The sequence below is a fragment of the Crocuta crocuta genome, unplaced genomic scaffold, assembly GCF_008692635.1.
Source record: "Crocuta crocuta isolate KB4526 unplaced genomic scaffold, BGI_CrCroc_1.0 scaffold172, whole genome shotgun sequence".
NCBI lineage: Eukaryota > Metazoa > Chordata > Mammalia > Carnivora > Hyaenidae > Crocuta > Crocuta crocuta.
In genome coordinates this window covers 4,903,767-4,917,187 of record NW_027528872.1, presented here as the reverse complement: position 1 = coordinate 4,917,187, position 13,421 = coordinate 4,903,767, and the positions used below count along the sequence as shown (strand labels likewise).

Sequence of the window (13,421 nt, the reverse complement as noted above, 5' to 3'; positions counted from 1 at the left end):
AGAAAATGGGTGGGATGAGAGGATCTGTGTTCTCCAACGTTTTCAATTATTTCCCCATTTGCCTAAATTCTATTCAATTATGACTCTGCGTGGAGAAAGTAAGCCAAAACCTGTCTTAGGGACCCAGATGTTCCCGCACGAATCCGTATTATTATACAAAGGACGGAGGGCAGGAAGTTCAATCAAAAAGACTTAGGTTTAAGGAAATGAGCGATCTAGAGGAAACCACCTAATCTGCCCTCATTTTACAGATGAGGACACCAACAGTACCCGAGCCGCTCTTCCCATCTCACGGGGCTGTTCTGAGAATCCAGAGAGAAAATGTATCTTAAAGCACCCTGGGAACATAGAGATGCTACGCAGTTATTACCAATGGCTGTGACGACAAACACTCCGGAAGACCTGACGGCTCCATGGAGCTAACAAGAGGGAAACAGCGTATCCGTAGAATATATCTGGGTTACACGGTCTGGTAGAATCCACCTTTGTGTTTATACGCCAATGGTTACATCAGATCTGTTTTGAGCCTGCCCTATCTCTTCCCTCTATAAACAGGTCACTCATGTCAACACGTAGGAGTGGGTGTTTGTGCAGCTACAGGGATGTGTCGGGGTTTCGGGAAGCCCACACCTGGCAGTCCTCAGGCGTGGTAGCCGCAGCGAGATTCACCTAGTTCTTGACTGTGTTTATTTATTTATTTTCCAGCAGAAGCTGAAGAGAAGGAGGAAAGATAACACCTCTGGGCCCAGAGGAATCTAATTTGGGGCTCTCCTGAGCATTGCGGAGTGGAAAATCTCCTCAAACAAAGGAAGGTATTATATGGAATAAAAATTCTAATCTGGAGCTCTGCTCGCCGCCCCCAGTGTCTGCACCATGGGCTGGAGCTGGTGACCACAGGGAAAGGGTGGGCCTGGGTCAGAGAGGCCAACGGGCTTCTAGGCTTACAGTCAGCTGGAGGGCACTGCTGACTGCTGGTAACTGCAATTTATTTTAAGAAGAAATTCAGAAAAATAAGTGCAAAAACACCCAAGTTTGCCGCCTGCTGCTGTTTCTATACTCAGCCAGGACTGTGGTACATGAGTCACTTGGTCCAAAAAGGTTGGAAGAGGCTCGTAGGGGAGGCCATGTCATTACAAGGTTGCAACATGGTGTCCTGACATAACCCCGGGGTCTGTTCTGGATGACAAAGGTATGCCACACCGCGGCAATCCCAACCCCGTTAGTGGGCAGAGAAGCCGGTCTTATTAATTAGCTCTGAACAACGAAGCTCTCTTGCGGATGTGGACAGGTATCGCACTGCCACGGATCAAGGGAATGTGTATTAAGATTGCCAGGAAAAAACAAAAACAAAAACAAAACAACAACAGGAAAACAACTATCTGTCTTGGAGCTGGCGACAGACACTGCTTGAAGAGAACATGAGTCGAAGATAAGGACTTGGATCAGAATTTTGCATAGTGAGAAGCTTCTAGAGTGTGATCTTGCAAACTATTACAATCTGAACCCCTAATACGTATTAGAAAAAGAAACTAACATTTATTAAGCACCTGCTACATGCCAGCCTGACGTGTCTCCGCAGCCCATACAGACCTTGAGAGGGCCCTCACAGATCGTGGCAAGATACCCCTCCCTTGGGTATGGTCCCCCACCTACTGCTGCAGCAACCCCACCCCGCCCCCACACCGTTACCTTTCTGCAGGATCTCAAGATGTTCCCACAGAATGTCGCCGACGAAGTCTGGGGCCAGCTCGAGAAAGCAGTCTTTCCCTAGCGCACAGAGAGCTGCTCCATTCATACAGAACTTCTGGAAGTCCACACCTTTCAGGCTGAACTCATTCACAGCCCACATCACCCAGTCCCGAACGTGGGTTTCTGTCCACTGCCGGGGGTCTGAGGAAAGAGAGCAGATGGAGATCCAGCAGGTCACATTTTACCGCTTGCCCAATCCTCAGGGAGGACATTAAAGGATCTGAGGATGTTCTCCGATTCACAGAGACAGTAAGTCATTGTTGCTAATCCTAATGCCGAAGTTGCTAATAACAACAGGATCAGGTGCCTGTGTTCATTACACCAGATAGCCTGCAAGGGTGGAACAGCATCAGGGAACAGACAGTACGTACTCTTCCTGCGTGGCCTGTGGTTGAACACGCATCCATCAGCATGGCACTTAGAGGTGGCAGGCTGTGGTGCTCACCACACACCTGCCATCAAGGTCACCCCCTTCAAACTAGCAGATGACTTTATGAGATGCTGGAAAAGCCAGCGGTCAGAATTCACTTCGTGAATATTCTGCTTTATGTTCCTATTAAGATGTTGGACATGGCTATCAGCTGAGGCTGTGGTAAAGTAGGATATATATGAGAAAAGGTCTGGAGGTACATTTACAGAATCTAAGATGTGGGTCTGACTGGGCTGGAAGCAATAGACAGTGTTACTCTTACTCAACAGAAAAGTATTCTTTCTGCTCTCAATTGTTCAGGAAATGTTGCTTGCTGAAGGCTTAAGTGTTCTCCAGTCATCTGTCCTTTCTGACAACTCCAGTCCCCTTACATTCCTAAATAAACCCTTTCAGATGAGAACACCCAAGTATAAACACATTTCACCAAAGTACATGGAAAAGAAAAGAGCCATCAGTCAAATTCCAAGGAATGTAGCTCACTGAGTTCATCCAATGATGGCCCAGAATGGCTCTAAGGCTATGTTTTCCAAGCTTGTCTGTGCTCTGGAATTGCCTGACAGGCTTCAAAAATACTGATGCTACCAAGACTTGCATGTTAATGGGTCTGAGACATGGCGTGGGCCACGGATTCTTTGAAGACTCTGAATCTTGTGCAAACACATTTGGGAACCACTGTCCTAACACCAAGATGGCAGTTGGCAAACCTGGGAGATGGGGAAGCATTTGCATGAAGATGCTGACCCAAGTACGGTTAGTAATCATGTCTATCTTCATGCTATAGGTGAGAAAATTGACCTCACCTAAAAGTCTGGTCCCGTCTCTTTTTCCATCAACAAAACATACCTTTGGGAATTCCCAGTCGTTGCTGTTCTTTAGAGAAACCACTGAAAGTAGCTTTCAATGCTTGAGACATCATTTCTTTGCTGCTTGGAGTTAATAGGGGGACATCGGCACATTCCATATCTGTAAGAAAAAAAAGTATCATCTGAATAGTAAAAACCACACAGGCGATGGATGTTAGCTAGACTCACCATGGTGATCATTAAGCAATATATGCAAATACCAAATCATTATATTGTACGTCTGAAACTAATATATGCCAATTTTATCTCAATTTTAAAAAAACGAATAGGTAGTTAACCACCCATAAAATATAATATGACATGAATAGTCTGGAGAAGGCAAGCTGAGAAATAACTATACTAACATCCTCACCAGGGCAGGTAAAATTTGGGGGGCTTTCCCCTCAAAAAAAAACCTGACTCTTGCCTAGAATGATCTGCATCCTGGACCAAAAAAAATGCTTATTCTTTCTGTATAGCTTTACTAATTCACTCAGAGTCCCTACTCACACTTCATATTCACTGAGAGTATTAATGTGACTACATACTTTCAGTTACCTATGAAGAGGAAATAACATTCATCCATTTGACAAAATTGTGCACTTGTGATATGTAAGGAATCAGAGAAAGAGAAACGATCCTTACCCTCCTAGAGCTGGGTATCAGATTCTGGCAGGGGATTTGGTCATTATAAAAACTACTTGCAGCATTAAACATTCGAATATGTCAATAAGGGCTTCAAAGGAGAAGCAGGAGATGAGATGTTAACATAAAACAAAAATTCCTGCAAGCCCGGAGGAATCAGAAAGAGCCTCCCTTAGAAGAGAGATGCGTGACCTGAGATCTAAAACATGCATACTAGTTTAAAAAAGAAAAGCACTCTAGACCAGTAGTTCTCTAAAGGTGGTCCCCAGACCAGCTGCATCATCACCATGGGGCCCCACTCCACACCTCCGGAATCAGAACCTCTGAGGAATGGGGGTGGGGGAAGCCCAGAAATCTGTGCCTTTAACACACAATCCAGGTGATCCTGATGACCTTGGTCCTAGACAAGGGGAAGAGCAGAAAAAAGGTTGTGAGATGGGGAGAGGAGGGGAAATTTTGCCTGGTTTTGTATCAAAAAGATGAATGCGGTGGGAGCAGAAAAACCCAGGGACAGTAGTTTGAAAGGGGGCAGACAAGCGTGCAAGCTGTTAAGGTATCCTGATAGATGTGAAGTGGCTCCACACTGTAGTTCTGATTTGCATTTCCCTAATGATTAATGCTGTTTAGCGTCTTTCCATGTGCTTACTGGCCACTTTCGTATCTTCCTTGGAGAAAAGTCTTTTCAAAGATTGTGCTCATTTTTAATAGAGTTGCTGGGGTTTTTGCTATTGTTGTTGTTGTTGAGTTTTATGTAGGAGTTTTTACATGTAGTTTTTACATGTAATTTTATATGTCCTTTATATGTAGGAGTTCTCGACATATCCAAAAGAGTTGAAAAGGGTCTTAAAGAGAGATTTGTATCTTAGGCTCACAGCAGTATTATTCACAAACAGCCAAAATGTGGAGGCATCCCAAGGGGCCATCAAGAGATGGCGGAGATGAACGGATACACAAAATTTAGTGTATCCATACAATGTGATATTAGTCAGCTGGATGAACCCACAAGTTATGCTAAGTGTGATAAGCCAATCACAGAAAGACAAATTATATGAGGTACTCAGAATAGTCAAATTCATAGAGACAGGAAGTGGAAAGGTAGCTGCTAGAGCCTAGAGGGAGAAAGGGCTGGGGGAGTTTGTTTCATGGGGACAGAGTTTCAGTTTTATAACATGGAAAGAGTTCTGGAGGCAGATGGTGGCAATGGCTGTACAACATCACAAATGTCTATAACACACACCAGTGATGTTACACTAAAAAATGGTTAAGATGGTGAATCTTATGTTAGGTGTAGTTTCAATAAAAAAAGAAATGGAGAAAAAAAAAAGAGAGAGAGAGAAGATCACCTTAGCTGTTCTGTAAAGAATGGTTGAGGCGGTGACTATGAATAGACGTGGGAAAATTTGGTAAAAGGTTATTGCATTAGTTGCAGTGAAAGATGATGTAGCTTTGAGTAGGTAGATGGTGATGCAGATAAAATAAGTGGACAAAGTTGAAGTGCATATGGAAGGTACTATCTATAAAACCTGATTTCTGTAGGTAGTGAGGAAGACTTGAGGTATCAAAATCTGTACATTCGCAAAAATGTCATCCTTTGCTAAATCCATCTGTATTTTTACCTCTATGTCCAATCCCTCTTGTACTTGGAGAAGAGGTTCAAAACAAAGATCCATAAATATGGCTCAAGTTAAAAATTCTCTGTATTCAACACAGGCACAAGTTCCTGTATAAAAGCTAACAAAGAAAGAAATGACCTGAGAATTCCTAACAACCATTCCGTGATCTTTAGGCAGTGATTACACTTTACTGCAGTGATTTCCAGAAGCCCTCTTCCTCACCCTGAATCTGGACTGTATCATATGAAACTGACTTATTCAATGGCTGAGGTCCAGGCGCGGCTACTGTAGAAGTTCCTCCACTAGCCATCTCTAAACCCTGGCCATTTAAAAAACTTCTCTGAACACACATAATGTGTTATTGGCTGAACAAAATGGAAATATGGAAGTGAAAAGATGACAATAGGCGACCTCTGCAAAAAGGAGCAAACATATTGCCTCCGAATGTCAAAATGAGTGGAAACTACATTGTAAGAAAGGAGAGCCAGTACTTTCCCTCCAGTTTGCTTTGGGCGATGCTGTCAGGAAACAGCTTGGGGTCCAGCTTTGCCCTGAAAGGACAGAAGGTTCACTGCAGCTGCTCCCCAGGCCTTGCCACGGTGGGTGAATCTGAAGGACTAGGGAGTGGAGAGTCTGGGCCACCCTGGGCCATGCCCCCAAAAATCTAGTAATCTAGTGGAAAAATCAACATGCCTCCAGGAAGGTTGACAAAATGATGGAAAATCCCAGATTGTTAAGAGGGAAAAATGGGGGGGAGGGGATCAAGTGTTGATTTCATAACATCCAGCCCTTCAAACAATGGAGTAATCATCAAATGAGTCACCAAGAAAGACATCAATGCTGCCCCTTTGTCCCTACTCTCCACGCCCAAGAACAGCTAAGTGCCAGGTCCAGAAATGTCTCCACTTAGAGGAGAGGTCAGCTTTACCTCAGAGAAAGAGACTTTTTCTTTAACCCCAGAGCATTATTTTTGAAAGGGATGACCCACTGGAGCATCCTCACCTTCCAGCACAGGACAGAACACACGAGTCTATCAACAAATGGTTAGTGAATTCAGTGTTGTCCACATGTGAATCAACTTTCCCTCCCTCCACTCCCGTCCAACACAAACTCGTGAGGTTGAACTGTGTGGGTTTTGTTTTGTGTGTTTGTTCCCTCCACTGATTTCTGATTCAATGAAAAGAACTTTACTGATGGCGGATATTGGCCAGGACAACACATGTGGAAAACACAGGCCAGGCCAAATGGACAAAGTGGTTCTGCTGCAAGCTGGAAGTGAAAGAGGAGACTGGCTAGGAGGCCCCAGGCATCTTCTGAACAGAAGGTGCCAAGGTGAGGTGAAGGCCAAGGATGACAGCAGAAAGCCTGAGAAAGAGGTTGCTTGGAGTCTGTTTCCTATAACTCCACACACTCTGGCAGTACGGGCTGCACAGGGCTGCTGGGCTGACAACTCTCCATGCAGGTTCCTGCTTCCTGTTAGGGAACCAGCCTTTCCAGGCTCTCGCTTGCACTCTCCAAGAGAAGCAGCTGGAATTACTTTCGCCTGTCCACCTCACTGCCATCTCCGAAAGCCTGGCCCACATGCTGGCAGCTGCAGCTGTACAGGACCCATCAGCCCTGCCCCTGGCCCAGGACACAAAGTGCCGGATCCTTTGAAAAAGTGCTCACGGCTCAGCTGGCTGGCGAAGGCCAACCCCACCAACTTGGGACACTTGCATTTGCACTCGATGAGCTCAGGAGAAGGCGTGTCATTGCCTCTGGACCCAAAGGATTGAGACAGGAAAGTCAGACCTATTCTCCCAAAACGGGTGGAATGCTGACTTCCAAAAGTTCAAACCTCCTCTATAAGTGGGTGAACAATTAGCCAGCCTTGTCTTTATTAGCAGGATGGGTACCGTGTTTAAAAGATGATGAACAATCACATGCAAAAGGAGACATCGGTCTCAAATATTACACTCTTTTCATATAAAATACGAATGCAAAATTTCCCCCTCTGTTGCTAACTTGTGGTTGCAGCAGTTCTGATAATTACACTGATCAATAATAATGAAATCATTACACAGGTGGAGAATCCAACCTGCTTTAGCCCCAGCAGGCATCTGTTATTCCTGCCACATTTTGCCTCATTACCTATCATGATATTTTTGCATTAGGTACCTAATATTTCTAACTTTAGGAAAGGCACCTAGAAATTAATCAATGCCCGCCCCCCCAGAGAAACGAACTAACTGCATTTCATGGACAAGTATTAAAGTTGCCTTGTGTTTATTTGCAGTATCTTGAATTTAAATAACACGTTTGTCTCCAAATGCTGAGAACCTGACCTGAAGATATCTTACGCCAATACAACGAAGACTTCAAATACAATGTATTAGAAACTGAAAACATTATGAGCATATCAGGTTTCTAACCGAGTGATTATCCCTCAGGACCCTACATGTGGGTTAATATTTATAAGAACCACCCCAAGTTTTGGAGAATAGAGTTGTACAGAAGCTAGGGAATAAGGAATAGTCCCAAGCTCTGTCTTACCAAGATTGCACGGTATCGAGGCTGAAATGAGCAGGTAGCACTACTTGAATCAGTAAGGGCATAACGAACCAGGGGCCTTCTGAACGCATGGAAACATCTGCTCATTTTTCACTGTGGCCTGACCCTGAACAAGAGCTTATATACACCCCATGGATGGTATAGGTCAAATGTAGAACAAGGGTTTCGATTCATTCCTATGCAACTCAAAGTTAAGGGCTGTTCGATGTCCAAGAACCCATGCAAGATGTTTTCATGTGACTTTTCATACCATCCCTTTAAGTCGTTTGAAACCAAACGGCTCATAGCAACCACATTGCATAGAATCTAAGCCTGAAGTGACGTGCGTTCTGGGAGAAGTCAGGACACGGCCTTATTGACCTGAGGTGTTTCTCCCCTCAGCGTTCTCAAACTACAGAAGAAAGTGGAGCATCGGGGATTGGAGGGATAGGTGATAAAAGACAAAGCCAAGCACTAGAAATGCCAGGTGCATTATTCCAGTCTGGCACAACCATCAGACTGGCCAAACCCCAGCAAGTTACCATGATGACAGTTAGCTGTGTGTGGCAGGTGCTGTCCTGAGGAAGAGCAGCCTGAAAGAAACACCAAGAATGAATAACAGGCCTTACAGCTCAAAGCTGCTTTTTGGTCCACTAAGATCTTCCATGAACACTATTTCACAATATCACACAGGAAACTTCCAAGGGTCCCGGGAAGGTATCATAGGATCCCCATTTTATAAATGAGGAGACAAAGCTCCAAGGCAGCAAGAGATAGCCATGAAATTAATGTTTGTTTATTTCTGAGAGAGAGACAGCATGGAGTGGGGGAGGGGCAAAGAGAGAGGGAGACACAGAATCTGAAGCAGGCTCCGAGCTCCCAGCTGTCAGCACGGAGCCCAATGTGGGGCTCAAACCCAGGAACCATGAGATCATGACCTGAGCCAAAGTCAGAAGCTTAACAGACTGAGCCCCCCTGGCGCCCCACAGAGCCAGTCTTTGAACTCTTCAATCCAAGCTCTTTCTACTCTAGTCCACTGCTGTAGCAAATAGGAGTAGATCAGAGATCCAAGGAAACTAAAAGTTTTACAGCTCAGAGAGAGAAACTGGGGCTTGTATTTCCTTCTTTCTTCTTTTTTTTTTTTTTTTGGACTTTTATTACTTGGTTTGAAAATTAGACACACTTGAGGAAATAATCACAAACTTAAGAACTAGCCCCATAAAGACATAATTAAAAGCCATTTACAGAGTCAACTGTAGTCTTGTCCCTGTTTGTGGGGCCATGGGCAGTGATGCTTCCTTCCTTCCATACAAAGTGTCAAGGTTAAATGACAACCTGGCTTCCTTCCCTGTCTGTGTTCACCCCTGAGTCACCTTGATGTGTGATCGTGCACATCATATAAGGTTCATGAGTTAATATGTTTCTTAAAGTGAAGGAAATCCAGAAGAAACCTTCTGGTTCATACAGGGAGGAAATAAAAACAATAGTCCCAAAGGAAAGAGAACCCCAGAGACAAGGGGGAAAGATGTACGAGGGGCTTGACTCGGCTTGTCGGTCAAAATCCACGGGTTCTTATCTCAGGTTTGCCACTAATATAATCACACTGGATAAGTCACTTAATCAGTGTACTGCTACAAAGAGGTCCGTTAATAGGTCTAATATCCCTCATAGCATTTTTAAGTTTCCTTATGGTACTTTTCAAACATACCCCAAAAGAGAGAGCATAGTATATATAATGCAATCCCATTCAAAAGCTATCAAAACACTATCCGTTCTATTTCATCTCCTTCCTCACACACTCCCAGACCACATGTCACTTCATCTACAAATATTTTATTGTCATGAAGACATTCTCTAGATAAAGAAGGATAATATGAAAGCTTGCGTGAGACAGATAAACTCTTGGAAAAAGAAAATAAGGCTTCAGATTACTTTCCACGGTGCTTACGTCTAGGCCTACATTTTATTTACTGGCCCATGTGAACTACAGAACTTGTTTCCAGGCAGTACTACCATGATCTGGAAAGTGAGGAAGTTGGATCAGAGAGAGCGGAGCGCAACCCAGGAATGGTAAACCAGTGCCTTTGACTCACATGTCCTACAAGCAGAGACTGCAAGGGTCATTCTTCCTAATGGTTAATGCCCACGTGAACTTCTAACTGTAACTTCGCAAGAAAAGGCTGGGACTCCTGGGAAGCATCCAAAGGGCAGTGCCAAGCTGCCTAGAAAGTCCCAGTGTGGGAAAGCAGGCACCTTCACTCTGTTAGATCAATAGAAACAGAAAAAAACTGGCTGTGGCCAGGGCCTGATAACTCTTGACTTCAGAGTGGCTTGTTCCTGGAAAGTTGTTACTGGTCTCTAAGAGGACTTCCCCCAGTGAAGATACTGGGATCTCAGAAGAATGTGAAAAGGAATCTCAAAGGAATCTCCTCCACTCTCCTCATTCTAAATCCTGTAACGGGCCCTCGAATCTTGCCAGGCAGGACTTCCAGCTGAGGGAGCTAGTATCATCCACAAAGCTTCCGGCTGAGGTTAGTGCAGAGAAGGGAAATCAGCGTCCTTCCTCAGCCCCCTCAGCTCTGTTGTCATAAACCTAATGATGTGACAGCAGTGAGGGACAAGGAGGACTCTGCCCCAGCAAGCACACATGGCGTGATGCCCTTGTTGAGCCACCATCCCTACCCAATGGTCCATCGTGACCCCCAAGTAATGGGACACCATGAGCTCTGAAACAGACCTCCAGCAGCTGCCGCCCTTCTCTTAATACCCAATCTCCTACGAGCCACCGGCCAATTAAAAAACAAAACAAAACAAAAAACAAAAACATTCCAAAGAGGGGAGAAAGAAGTTGCACAGAAAAGCCCCAATTCACCCTCCAATAACCTGACTGACCAAGAACGCAAGCCAGTCTCCGGTTACAGCATCTCGGCTCCTGTGCCAAGGTGCTCCGCCACTGGGGAGCCCGCACTGCGTGGGTACGGCGTGCCCGCGCAGAGGTAGGTGCCCCTTCTCAGGAGGAAGCCAGCCTCAGGACAAAAGAGATGGTCCTTGGCGAGGCAAAGCACGCTCCCAAGTGCACTGGGAGAGCGGCCGCGGGCCCTGCAGCCGGGCCTGGGAAAGAAGCCTGCAGAGAGGACTTCTGAACATCTGAACATCTGTAGGAAGTGACTTCAGTCCGCTCCCTTCTTCCCTTCATCCCCCCTTTGCCCCATCCCCCAAAAGGAGTTTTAACACATTATTACCGCTGAAGTCCTGAGGATTTGGTGACTCACCAGGCTCACACATGGTTCCAATGAGCCCTTGACCATTACATGGTAGGGGAGCAGGAAAAACAAATGAAAGCAGTTGTAATTCGGCAGCGCCGGAGTTCAGACCTGCCAGACAAAAGGGATTGCAGGCATGTTCCCAAATCCGTTCAGGCACCTGACATGCAAAGCTATTTTTAATCATTGGATTTATTTCTTTCCTACCCCCTCCACCATCCTCCACCTCAGCAAATGTTTCGAAGTCAGAGCAAAATCCAAATTAATTCCAGGTGTTCAGGGAAACCCAGAGAGGCTCTTCCGTTCCAGAATCTGAGCCAGAAAACAGAACTGCCCCCTGGGTCCTGCAGCTAAATTTTCGTGCTCCTTCCTTAGAATAGTTCAAATCTCCTACCCTAAACATTGGGCAAATGGCCTGAAAGAGGAAATATCTGAATGAGTGGAAGGACTCCTAAATTACATGTTGTGTTTTTTTTTTTTTCCTAGCAGCCCTGGCCAAGTGAAGGTGCGTGGGACAGTCTCCAAGACCTCTGAGATGAAGCATTCTTTCATTACCCACAATTCTCTCCTCTCCTTGCAGTGAGGATTAGATTAAATTCAATTAAATACGTGTGAAAACGCCAGAGCCTAGTACATAGTAGGCACTCAGGAAATTCTTGGTGACCTGAACTAAAAAGTGTCTTGTAAGACATCGAGACCAAAAAAAAAAAAAAAAAGTACAGTTTTATTTCCTGATGCTTCAAGAGACAGCAAGGAGAAGGCATCTGGCCATTTCCCCAGGTACAAGGAAGCAACTGAGAAAATGACAAAATTAATGCAAAAATGCGATTCTGAGAGGCCACTGGAAATGGACAGCTCATGAATCTGGCTCTTTGTTTTAGCAGAGCAGACTAAGGGGGGAAACTAAGGCGGGGGGGGGTCTTTCTTGCAGCGATAGCCTCTCAAATGCATCCTGCCAGGATAGGACCTCACGGATACAAGATCCAATGCACCGAAGCTGCCTTTTGGTGTTCAGCACATCTTAAGAGTACCGTTTTAGAGTCGATATGGCACAAAACAAAATTGTAATTCTCTGCTCAAAACTCTTTCCTGTAGGTTTGAAACCTGCCAAAACCCAAGCTGTACTTTTCCCCATTCATGTGCCCTTAAACGGATGACACTCGCGATTTAAAAGAATGTTTGAACTATGGAGATTAGGATTCCTGCATAAAAGGCCCGGCTCCATAATTTCAAGTTCTTAAATGATCATTTAAAGCCATTTACAGAGGGTGTCACGTGTTTCATATCATTTCCTGGGGCGATGATTACACTGGACTCCCACCACATCACACATTTTACAAGTCCTGAACGTTCCAAAACTGTGTGACTTCTCTGTCATGAAAATGGCAGAGAAAAAACACAGAGCCATGTTTCCATATTATTCAGGAGGAAAGAACCCCTCTGAACCCCAAGGCTTTGCAGACGGTCAGAGGAGATTCTACTGGCTCTTCTCCCGTCTCGTACTTCTGAGTGAGGGCAAACTTCTGGCCTGCCTTAAACTAAAATCCTCATGACAGGACCACTGGCCTTTGGTACCCACGTGGCACAGGATAACCCCACTCAAGATGACCCAGGAAGACATCTGTCATCCTACATCTTGCTACCATCCCAGCATCCGTTACTTCCAGCTTCCGTATGGTCTTATGATGCCCCAGGCCCTGAGAGCCAGAGATGCTGGTTAACTGGCCATTTTCACTTCACCTGCCCCGCTCCCACCTCTTAATTTTCAGCACTGTCATTGGAACAGAATTTCACCTGTTACAAAACGTTTTTCCCACACTCCAGTATGACCAAGCCAGCAATATCATCTCTAACCACATACGCGAGAAGACGGAGGCTCACAAGGGACACCTGAGCGACTTAGCTGAGCTGGTCAAGCCGGTCTGGGGGTCTAACCAGCACTCAAACCCAGATCCTCGGACACTAAAGCCAGGTGTTTTCTACCCAGACCTATTAGCAGAGGTTAAAACCGGGCACGCAGAAATGCTGAGCACAAGGACATTTCTTTTCATTTCCCCCATCGTTTTCGTTAATAGAGAAAATTCTTCCTGGAGAAGGAAAGCACCTCAATCCCTGAGACCCTGTGCAGAGAGACACCACTTCACCAGGGCTTTTCGAGGCTTTACCGCACATCCTACCCAGAATCCGTCGGCTCGGGGCCCGTTTGACACTTGGGTCTGGGGGCAACAGAGGGATGGGGGGAGGGGCTCGTGCGGATCACCAGGCAGGCCAGCCTGGTCAAGGTGGAGGATGAGGAGTTTTCTCCATGGGCAAAGGAAAAATCTGGGCAAACAAATGGAGTGGAGCCCGT

The 13,421-nt window shown here is 45.4% G+C and overlaps 1 protein-coding gene across 3 annotated transcripts in view; it reads right to left on the bottom strand.

Annotated features, from left to right (window-relative positions):
- ETS1 (ETS proto-oncogene 1, transcription factor) overlaps positions 1-13,421 on the bottom strand; it is a 63,582-nt gene that overhangs the window by 27,264 nt on the left and 22,897 nt on the right. For 2 of the 3 annotated variants that reach the window (XM_077756550.1, XM_077756552.1), the window contains exons 2-3: positions 3,023-3,142; positions 1,690-1,890 (exon numbers count right to left, since the gene is read on the bottom strand). In XM_077756550.1, coding sequence (XP_077612676.1) covers positions 1,690-1,890; positions 3,023-3,142 — 321 coding nt within the window. Of the gene's footprint in view, positions 1-1,689; positions 1,891-3,022; positions 3,143-11,080; positions 11,146-13,421 lie in introns of those variants that run through there. The other variant, XM_077756551.1, reaches the window with a different exon arrangement.